Source organism: Eleginops maclovinus, chromosome 1 (genome assembly GCF_036324505.1).
Source record: "Eleginops maclovinus isolate JMC-PN-2008 ecotype Puerto Natales chromosome 1, JC_Emac_rtc_rv5, whole genome shotgun sequence".
Taxonomy (NCBI): domain Eukaryota; kingdom Metazoa; phylum Chordata; class Actinopteri; order Perciformes; family Eleginopidae; genus Eleginops; species Eleginops maclovinus.
Window position 1 is genome coordinate 15875293 of NC_086349.1, and position 10719 is coordinate 15886011.

At 37.1% G+C, this 10719-nt stretch overlaps 3 protein-coding genes and 3 non-coding genes across 7 annotated transcripts; 3 read left to right on the forward strand and 3 right to left on the reverse strand.

Moving 5' to 3' along the window:
- Positions 1 to 657: 657 nt before the first annotated feature.
- fkbpl (FKBP prolyl isomerase like) lies at positions 658 to 3978 on the forward strand. Of its 2 annotated transcripts, none has more exons than XM_063891313.1 (4): positions 658 to 770; positions 1633 to 1800; positions 1918 to 2201; positions 2668 to 3978. In XM_063891313.1, the coding sequence occupies exons 2-4, from the start codon at positions 1662 to 1664 to the stop codon at positions 3325 to 3327; spliced, it is 1083 nt and encodes a 360-aa protein (XP_063747383.1). In that variant the 5' UTR covers positions 658 to 770; positions 1633 to 1661; the 3' UTR covers positions 3328 to 3978. The 2 variants fall into 2 exon arrangements, with proteins under 2 accessions (XP_063747383.1, XP_063747372.1); XM_063891302.1 differs by having other exon boundaries at positions 708 to 853.
- trnaf-gaa (transfer RNA phenylalanine (anticodon GAA)) lies at positions 3686 to 3758 on the reverse strand. The gene has a single exon. It is a non-coding gene; the product is annotated as a tRNA-Phe (tRNA).
- On the reverse strand, positions 3805 to 6107 carry ebp (EBP cholestenol delta-isomerase). The gene is made up of 5 exons (XM_063891328.1): positions 5941 to 6107; positions 5010 to 5322; positions 4890 to 4926; positions 4643 to 4773; positions 3805 to 4539 (listed from the first exon to the last, which is right to left on the reverse strand). Exons 2-5 carry the CDS (start codon positions 5317 to 5319, stop codon positions 4328 to 4330), a joined length of 690 nt encoding a protein of 229 aa, XP_063747398.1. The 5' UTR covers positions 5320 to 5322; positions 5941 to 6107; the 3' UTR covers positions 3805 to 4327.
- Positions 6108 to 6832: 725 nt separating this feature from the next.
- Positions 6833 to 6904, reverse strand: trnah-gug (transfer RNA histidin (anticodon GUG)). Its single transcript has one exon. It is a non-coding gene; the product is annotated as a tRNA-His (tRNA).
- Positions 6905 to 7651: 747 nt separating this feature from the next.
- Positions 7652 to 7723, forward strand: trnae-uuc (transfer RNA glutamic acid (anticodon UUC)). Its single transcript has one exon. It is a non-coding gene; the product is annotated as a tRNA-Glu (tRNA).
- A 210-nt stretch (positions 7724 to 7933) lies between these two features.
- ccdc115 (coiled-coil domain containing 115) lies at positions 7934 to 10694 on the forward strand. The gene is made up of 5 exons (XM_063895422.1): positions 7934 to 8250; positions 8747 to 8850; positions 8959 to 9071; positions 9151 to 9342; positions 9660 to 10694. Exons 1-5 carry the CDS (start codon positions 8131 to 8133, stop codon positions 9794 to 9796), a joined length of 666 nt encoding a protein of 221 aa, XP_063751492.1. The 5' UTR covers positions 7934 to 8130; the 3' UTR covers positions 9797 to 10694.
- The last annotated feature ends 25 nt before the right edge of the window (positions 10695 to 10719 follow it).

A 10719-nucleotide genomic window follows, 5' to 3' on the forward strand; every position in this document is an offset into this window, starting at 1 on the left:
TTTCCTTTTGATCACTTTCTCGTGTTCTTCTGTTGCTATGCTTTTTATATTTAAAGTTTAAAATAAATCAATTGCCAATATTATTATTTATTTAAAAAACCCATTATTTGGTCAAAGTAAACCCAACACTCTACTCATATGAACCAATATTTGGGTTAAATTAATAACCCATGTTGGTGGGTTAGATTGATGCCTCTTGTGTCCCGTCTTTCTGCTCAACCCAACACTTTTTCATTTGCTGTAAATCATGATGTGAAGAACATGTTGGTCTTTTTTCCTCTCTTAATACTGTGAGCCATGTTCATGCTCAGCTCTCTGACTATATTTTAATTTTTGCACACATGTCTGCGCAGCCCTCCACTTTAGAATATAACACACTGTAGTTTGCCATATATTGTCATATATTCATTGTCCCTTAGTGTTTTATTTGTTAGCTTTTAAGGTTCTTTGTATATTTAAATTTACATTTGGTGTAAATACTTGTCCTTTTTTCTTAAGAATACTTATCTCTATATTTGTTACCTACTATTGCAACTTATTTTCTTAGATTGCTTATGTTTGAGCCACCAGAAACCAAAACAAATTCCTTGTGTGTGTAAACGTACCTGGCAATAAACTTGATTCTGATTCTGATTCTGAAAATAGGCTGTGTTCACACTCCTGTACAATGGGTGGCGGTAATGCTATCTAGCTGTCTCCGCAGCCGTCTTTAACATACACGAAGAAGAAAAGGAGGACGGAAATTAAAAACAGAAGAAGAAAAGTCTCGGGTTTGTGTTTATTCTTACCATCTGACCGTTTTCAGTGTCTAATGTAATGGTCGTTACTACTTCATATCAGAATTGTGTGTAAGGTAAGATATATGCCTTTTATTTTTTAATAGTGCTTAACTACGTTATTGTTAGAATTTATAAAATGTAGAGCAATGAATTCAGTTCCAGCTCCGACATAATGCTGTCTAAATGTATCCTTAGCTGGCTAAAGCTTTTTATTTATCATTGCTGTTTCAGCGGCATGTAAGTCCATGCACTTGGTAAAAGAGGATGTACAATTTGAGACAAAAGCACTTTACTTGAGTCTTGCTTTTCGTGATCCTTTCTATTTCTACTCTACACTTATTTTGGGCACTGGGTAATAATTGTGATGAATAGTGTCCGTCCTTTTATACAAATGAGTTAAAACAGCGCTTTACTGAACCAACTACAACCATAAAATCCTGATTTTACATTTACACATGATCAATAATAATCTAAATGTATAATACTTTAGTAGTCACAAAGGACATTATTAATGTAATATTTTCATTGTAATACTGTAAATACATTTCCTGTTTATACTTTTCAATTTGCAATGAAGACTTTGTAGCACTGTTCATGCTGAAAGTACAGACCCCATCAAAGTCCATTGTTTTGTTGTACTCAAGTTATCATTTAATAATTCCTATGAAATAATTATAATATTAACTACTTTTAACTTGACTTCTGATCGTAAATCTCAATACTCTTCAAAATAAATGAAGTTTTTGAACACAGATTGCTGTTATATCGTCACACAGAAAATGTATTCAAATATATGTCTGGACAGTTGTGATCATCTTTTATTTTTGTCTTTATGTTTTTTATGAACCCTCAGGGACAGATATTGGTTACCCTTTTGAAACAATGCAAACCAACAGTGATCATGATGACATTGACGTCCCCTCTTGGGTGTCAGTGTGTCCAGGAGGTCTCTGGAAAGTCCAGCGAAAGAAAACACATGGAGGGAGTCAGGCGACTGTTTCTAATTCTGGAGATGATGCAGGTATGACGCTTTACTACGTTCTCTGTCAAATTTTCCATTTTCGTCCAAATTTGAGGAATAGAAATGTATTATTCATCTCGTAATTAATCTCACATACTGTCTCTTTGTCTCTTCTAGCATGTTCATCCAGTGACTGTCCAAGGTTGGGTTCTCTGTGTCAAGTCCGGGTGCGGATCAAAGCTAACATGCATGAAGCAGAGACTTTAGTATCTGAAATGGGAAATGAGAAGCTGTCACACCAATCAGTGACTGAGATTACAGCGGTCACAGCCTTCCCAAGGTGTCAGGACGCTGTGCTGCAGGTCCCACTGGGTGACTGGATAACATTGAGGCTTGGCGAGGGTCAGTGCGATATCACAGAAGCATGTGTGGAAGGGATGAGAGCGGGAGAGAAAACTGAGGTAAGAGAGAAGAGGATACTGGCATAATAATAGTACTCTGTCCATGCTTTCAAGTCACTCTTTGGGGTCTGAAAGTAAAAATTGGAAACCAAATATATTGATCAGGTGGGACAAAAGCTAATTTGATTCTAACTTTATTTATTTAATAATTCAAATACTGTCCAATAACATTGAAGACTATGGCAACACAAAACAACTTTCGAGAATTTCAGTTAACCAGCAAACTGCAAAGGTTGTGTTGTGGACCAGATACCTAAAAAGAAGGCTTAGTAGGAGTTTGTCCTAAAGAAAAGGTGAACCCAAATTTCTCATGTTTCAAATTTCACTTGTGTCACAATTTGCCAGTGCTCCCTGACATAAAAGCCACAACAGTTGAATTTGGATTCCAGGATTATACTTTACACATAATATATTAAAGTTTTTGAAAGCTATAGCTAGTCTGATGATCTATTTTATTTGTTCTCAGATACTGATATCTCCAGTGGAAAATGGACTAGACGTATATGCTCCAGGTGAAGCAAACCTACCTTTAGGTGCCACAGTTGAACTCAAATCTTACACACCAGGCAAGGAATCCTGGGAGATGTGCCCTGGTGAAAAGTGGCAGTGGGTGAAGTCACACAAGGAGCAGGGTGGAGTGAGATTCAGAAGTGGGGATGTGTGGGGAGCAGCAGACAGCTATAGTCGGGCTCTCAAACTCGTCATCACTCTCCGTGTTCTTGGCAAAGGGGTGGAGGAAAAAGCACAAGAAGCAGAGGAGCAGGTTGACACAGACACTGGTGATAAAACATATCAACATCCTTCAGCTAATGAAGTAAAATCCATCAAAGCAGAACTTCACTCAAACATGTCATTGTGCCAGCTTAAAATTAACCAACCCGAACGAGCTAAGGTGAGTGCGATCAAAGCTACTGTGCTGGAACCGGCTGTGGCTAAAGCCTGGTACAGGATGGGCCAAGCCTGCCAGATGTTAAACGAGCTGGAGGAGGCCAGGAAGGCATTTAGGAAACTGCTGGAGCTACAGCCAGAATCACCTGCTGCTCTGAAAGCACTTAAAGACATTGCAAGTAAAGAGAAAGACAACAATGCACAGTTGGGACTTCGACTCAGCAAAATGTTCAGCTGAAGAAGGGATATTATCCAGTTATTATAAGGTGCTATCTGTGGAACAGTATGTTTCTTCTTATGAATTACCATTAAATGGGTACAGCCAATGCACGTTTGTGTCCCAACTTTATGCTTTTAATTTTTAACATTTCAGATTATGTAATTCATGCAATGAAACATCAAACTTACTTAGGATGAATTAATGTACTACGTTGGTTAATGGGTACATAACATTTTGGTTTTGTGTCCAATACATGTGTTCATCCCTTAAAATATATATTTGTAGTGCTCCTAGAAGACCACAGGGTGGTGGGATTTGTCACCTAGTCCCACAGCCGGTGGGATGTCACATTGGTCGCTGTTGTTGAGACAAAAGCTGCCGAAACCCGGGATCGAACCAGGGACCTTTAGATCTTCAGTCTAACGCTCTCCCAACTGAGCTATTTCGGCGTGAGAGGGAGACCTGGTACAGGGAAAAGCCATATAGAGTGAAATATCGAATGTAGGTAAATGGTTTATTTTCATTGAAACAGAACACAAATACATAGAGAGAAATTACCAAGGTGGTTAAAGAAGCACTTAAAATGACTTTAATGTTCAGCAATATTTTGTCAATTTATAAATCAACATGTGTAACTTGTAACAAAAATAAAGATACTACTAAACAGAATATTTATTTTGCCACTCCCAAAAGTCCCACAAAGCCGGAAAAAAATGTGTATTGTTGTATACACAGGGAACATTCATTGCACCCAATTAAGTTCTGTTGTTGACAGATGACAATATAGACAACATTTTTTTTTAAAAAATGAATCTAAAAAAATTATCTGCACATTAGTCGATAATGAACATAATCGATAGCTGCAGCTCTAGATCTTTCCAACTCCAAACAATTTATCATTTATTTTGTCCCATCATTGAATGTAGTGATTTTTACAACAGAAAGTGTATGCTCTCCCCAGTTGTATTTTGTCTTGTCCCTCCTGTAGAAATGTTCTCTTCGACCCACAGCCATGTTGTCAGTTCCTCTTAGACTTTTTGCTGTCAGACTGTGTCTGTGCAGCGGACATCTGTCTCCAGGCATCCACAATGAGCACCAGCGGTATGATGGTCCATAGCACGTTCATGAACACAAAGTAGAACCAGAAGTAAATTGGGTGTCCCAACTCACTATGAGCATAACCATCTCTATGCTCTGTGTAGAAGTAAAGCACTACTCCGTACAGCTGACCTAAAATGATATTATGAAATAAGATCCATTATATGAATATGACAAACAACTCTGGAAAAAGTGCAAGTCATATCTAAATAGGGTAGTTATTACACCATCTTACCTAGTGAAATAATGAGTTGAAGAACAAATCTGTAGGGCTTGTTGGTTAGGAAGGCAAACACAGCCCAAAAGCTGAAAGGTCCCCATAACCATGCAGTCACAGTCTCCATGCAGACAGTGAAGTTATCCGCTCTAGAAATTTGCAGAGTACAATTAGTACTAATAGTATGTGGAAATAAGGTAGACAGTTTCTTACTTTATTTTTAAATGAAAACAATTAACGGAGCTCTGAGCAAAGATGAACTCACGTTACATATCGACTGTCCCCTTTGGAGTACTCTTTCCCTGAGAGAAGAAAATTACACATAATGACTCTTATTCACTGCACAATCACAGTTTATAGACTTGTTTTTCTTGTTTGTACTCACACAGCTGTGAGAGGAAGCTCTGGTCTCCTGGAATAATATCATAGTACATTGAGAACCATCCCTCAATTACGCCATGGATGAAACCACAGACAGCAAACCAGCACACAGCCAGACGCCTCCATGTCCCCAGCCTGCCAGTTTTCCCTTTCTGACCAGTGATCAGCCAGGTCACAAGCAGAAAGAGCCCAGACACAGAAAACAGGAACACCAGAATCTCTGACATGGATCGGTCATTGGCCACATACGTGGGAATCAAAAGGTCCCGTGGCCAGTAGGGATGCAGAAGTCCAGCTGCTGATGTGGCATCCATTGTCTGTTTCAAGAAAATATGGTTTACAATTTTCCTCCACAGTAAGCTTAACATTGGTTGATTTTAATGATGTTATGTTAAAGGGAGACTAATATCACCACAGAACTTCTTCTGTTGATTACCTATATTAAGGCCTAACCTTTATGAAATATTTTGTTTAAATATGGAAATGATCCATTATCTTATTAATTGTGTGCTAATGTGCATACATTTCTAGTACAGAAATCTGAACATTGGATAAAGTCAGGTTCGGAAATCTTGTTTCCCATTGTAGACATATTACAAGTCAAATGTTTTTGCAAAGGATTTTCCATATATCTTTGCATTGCTCCATAATATTAATAATAGATAGTGTAGTTAAAGAAATCCCATAATTTATTTTCTTTCTCCACTATTACTACAGCAAAGGACCCTAAGTTTCAAAATAGATCAATCATCTTTTTTTAAATATATGTTGACCTCTCATATGTTTAATTAATGATAAGGGCTCTCTGCAATGTACTGCACTACGTTTTTAACATTGGCCATTTGTCACACATGTATACACTAAGTAAAGATAGGTTCATATACTCTATAGCAGACATAAGCAATAGGCTAATGCATGAGTTTTTTTGTCCTTACCTGAAACGCTAAAACGCGATTCCAGCCGCAAAGGTTCAACCTACTACCACAAGAGTATCCAATTAGATGAATTGAAAAATGAAGTATCGTGGAGATCCAAAAGTCCAGAGCTGTTTAATTGCATGCCATATCAGTGTGTAAAAACTCACATACGGAACTGACCAGAGTATGGGGCGGTAACTTGTGGTTTCAAAAACCAATCAGAAGATAGGACGCGAGAAGCACGTGCCATCTGATTGGCTCATCATCTCGGAACATAGACATGGTCCTTGGCAACAACCAATAAAAAGGTTTCGCCTAACCCAGAGTACTGTCCCCTCTTCTCATTGACAAAGTTAATAAGCATTTCATCATTCGGTGAAGGGTTAATATCAGTATTCAAAGGGAAGATATTGCACAACTATTTCTAGCAAAGATTAGTCTTTTAATAAAGTATTTCTGATTCTGATTCACGTTGAGGTGTTTGTATGAGACTACTGAGCACTAGATAAATATCTCAAATAAAAAAATATATGTAATAAACTTAGAAGAAGTAAAAAGCTTTTACCTAATACTTAACATAAATATCTAATGTAAATGTATAAATAGTTAAATGCATAACACAAGTCTTATTAATCGATATCTGTAAGAAGTTCATGTTTAGACATGCAACAAAAGGACTTCTATTACTTTCATGTTCTCTACAATATATTATAAAAATCAATTCTCCCAGGGTTGGGATTCAACCCTGCAATCTTGTAGACGTGTTTTATGCCTCCAGAAATCATCAAATACATACTTTTTGTTGTCTTTAAACTAAACTAAACTACTCTCTATAAATACTTTTAAATGCAACAGACGGGAAATTGGGAAACAAAAGCTAGCCTCCCAAGCCGTGTCAGGGATTTAACCCTGCCGTGACCCGGATTCGAACCGGGGTTGCTGCGGCCACAACGCAGAGTACTAACCACTATACGATCACGGCGCGCTACTGGGAGATATGCACCCGTCGTGTTCAGTGAGCTTTATCAAGCAGTACTAGGTGGATGTTTTGGGGTATCAATTGTCTTTAAGGGTACTTTATATGTCTGCGAAAAGCAGATCTTTATATAATACTTCTAACCATATATAAGTGTGTGTTGTATTTGTATTGTGTATGTGTCTTGTAAGAACCTATACTGTGGAGATTGTACGTTACTAACCTAACGTATGTACTAGCATACATCAGAGGTCCAGAGCTGATCGTTTTATTTTACTTCGCGTTCGTTCGTATTCCATATATTAAACACCAGGGAGGCTTTCCAAAATAGTTTACGTTACCAGAGTAACATTTTACCTTAGATTAGCTAACGTCAAGTTTCCCGAAAATGTAATTTAATGTAGCAAAGTTAGCCATCTGTCATGTCCGATGAGGTACAACGTATTTTAGTAGTCTGCCAAAGTAAGATGTAAGATATATTTATACGATATAGCTAAATCGCGAGCCATAATGTAACTTATTACAGCACGTGTTCTAAAGGTATCTAACGTTAGCTTAACCAAGTAATGTCTAATATGTATTCAATCAATTTACGTTATTCTTACCTGCAATTATGAAATATTATTTCAGGAGATGTTCAACTTCTGGTTCAGCCAAATGTGTGGCTTTTAATCAACAGTATTCATCTATTGTATGTAAACATGATCCGTGTATTTGGTTAAAAATGTAAGTTTATGGTCTACATCATGTCTGTCCCATATGGTCTAGCGGTTAGGATTCCTGGTTTTCACCCAGGCGGCCCGGGTTCGACTCCCGGTATGGGAACTACCTCTTTTTTTCTATATCGAGTGTGGTTCCAAGATAGGAATACTTTATGAAGAAAACTAATAATGGCCAACTTTTTGTCGGTGATACATTTGAGAGACATACGCTACAGTTACAATGTTTGCTTTGTTACACTTCATACAAAACGGTCTACTTTTTGCAATGGGTGTTATTCATCCCCTGTTTTCGATTGGTACAATCAGGGACATGTGATACTGATCACGTGACGGCATTTGTCACGTGATGCTCCCCATACACAGAAGTAGTAAGGTCTTTTGGAATATTATAGGTCGATCTAGTGTGTTAAAATCTGGGTTTGAACACTGAACGGGTGAATTTGTTGCAGAAACGACGGCGGTAAGAATTGTATGATAAAGCAATCAAGCTAGTAACGCTGAAAAATCGACATGGTTGTTTCAGAATTCGAAGAATCTTCTCTGTTACTGGACGAAAAGCTGCTCCGGTTCATGGACCAGCTGGAGTTACTGGAAGAGAAACGAGCCGCTCTCAACTCTCTCATTGAGCAGGTAGCACTCAGAAAAGCATATTGAGCTAACTTGGTCTCACTCATCCATATATATTTAAAATGTGTGTCTTCATGAGTCTGTTAAAGCTGCTCAAAACCTTTTCGTAGGGAAAACCATGTTTATATCTAGCTGAAAAAGCAATTGTTATAATTTAATAAACGTTTGCTACAAACATAGTAGTATAGCCCTTAGAATTGTAATTATTTGCTGTTTTTTGTGTACTATACTCCTCTTTTGTATTTAACTCGTCCTTTCCATATCAACTCACCAAGACCTCCCAATTATGTCAGGAATTGAGATGGAGGCTGAACATCTAGAACCAGAGTTTTGGAAGTGTGTGTATTTTAAGCTTCAACAATTGGCTATTTTGGATTATGGACTGAATGCTACATGCCAGCCAATAAAAAGTTCTAAAAATGAGAATGGTTAAGCCTTTATGTTATCCTGTTTCCTCTACTCCCACCAACCATTTGGTTACCATTTGTGTTCCACACAGGGATGGTTTTCCATGTCAAAGGCACGATATTCCATAGGAAACAAACGGGTCTCTGCACTTCAGTATGCAAGTGAGATAGAGCCTCTTGTCTGTGTTCATGCTAGGTGAGATAATATATAGTATGTTTAAGAAAATATTAGTCCCAGCTTAATCTTTGTTGACAGGAGTTAAAATGATTGTTTATTGTGATGTCTTGAACTTATGTGTTATAGAACACTGGACAATGGTGAGGTGGATTTCTGCACAGAAAGATCCAAACAAAAGGGTAGCAATGAGGCAGGAAAAGAAGCCACGCCAATAGAGGATATTGGACCTCAAGAAGAAGGTGAGTCTGCTACACTCCATGTAAAATAATGTTGTTAAAAGAACCCAAATTAAATCATTTTTTAAATGTATTAAATCAGGTGTCAGGAGAAGAAACAAACCAAAAAAGAATATCACAGAAAAAAAGGAAGGTGAAGAAGCCAGCAGTGAGAAAGCTCCTGAAGTAACTCCATCAAGAAAAAGTGATCAGAATCCTCAGCAAGATCCACTGAAATGGTTTGGGATTCTGGTGCCACAAACTCTAAAACAAGCACAGTCCTCATTCATGCAAGGTATGATGTTACATTTCCAAATGATTCTGATTTAAAGCAAACATTTGTTCTGCTGATATGTGAAATAATAAGGATATAGCTATGGTTATTTTGATTCAACATGTACAAACAAAATACTGCTCTGGATAGTTATTGTTTTCTTTCTTTCCACAATGTACCAGCACAACCATGTATAAGAACTTTGTGTTTTTATTTGTGACTGGGATAGTTGTGCATGTGTACAAAATGAAACCTCTGTCAGAGTTCTCAGCGTTCTATCGATAAATCCTTTTCACCATCCTTCTTCTTCCATCTTCTCTTCTTCTGTCATATTATAGTAATTGAGCTGTCAGCTGAGATTGCAACCCTTCAGACTGCAGTTTTGAACAGCAGGCAGGAGCTGAAGCAATGCAGGAAGGACAAACCCATTCTCCAAGAATCCTCAGCAACCCAGTTGGAAAAGCATTCAGACTAAATAACTGTTGAGTTAAACCTGGAGATGATCTGAGAAGAGTGTGTGGCAAAAGAGAGTGACAGGTTGGAGTCAGTCTATTTCTTCAGGGCTAGTTGAACACATCACGGATCCTCTGGGTGGATTTTGAAAAAGACCTTAGGGATTATTCTGTTTGACCGAATGAGTAAATAGTAGATTAGATTAAGTTTAAATGTATGCATTTTTTGACAATGTGTCTGTGAATGCTGTATTAGTATTTATGTGTTGTAGACAAGATAACTTGTCTGAATCTTTCAATAAATGGTTGGTACCAATTTCTGATAAGGCATTATCTTGTATGATTATACAAGATTAATGGTATACAAGACATAATTTGTGGATTTATGAATTTCAAATAAGCATTTACTTATAATGAATAGATAATTATATACGTTGCCAGGTTGTGAACAAAGCCTTTGACTAGTGTTGAATGCATTACATTTGGTTATAATTATGTTATGCATTTTCAAGAATCCATTACTTACTAATAAATGCTCAACTAGTTGTGAATAAATATGCAGTACTGTGGTCAAGATTGTCTGCATCCATATAGTAATAAAACCGTAAAACATAATGATTTACATATTAATAATTGTATTTATAAAATGTAAATGTTTATGTGTACTCATTTCCACATGTTGTTTGCACACCTCTGTGGTCTTATTGTTTGTTTGGTTGAGAGCACTTTTGGTTTAAAAAATGCTGTAAAAAATGATTGGGTGTGGGTGTTTACCACGACCTGGCAACTTATTAACCATTAATAGTTCCATTTTTAACAACGTTTTTAACTCATTAAGGCAGCCTTTAACAAACAAGTTATATATAAATGTTATATTCTGTGTTTTTACTACTGAATGATTAAATAAAAGAATATAAGTAAGTGTTCTTTATTGTATCATCTAGAC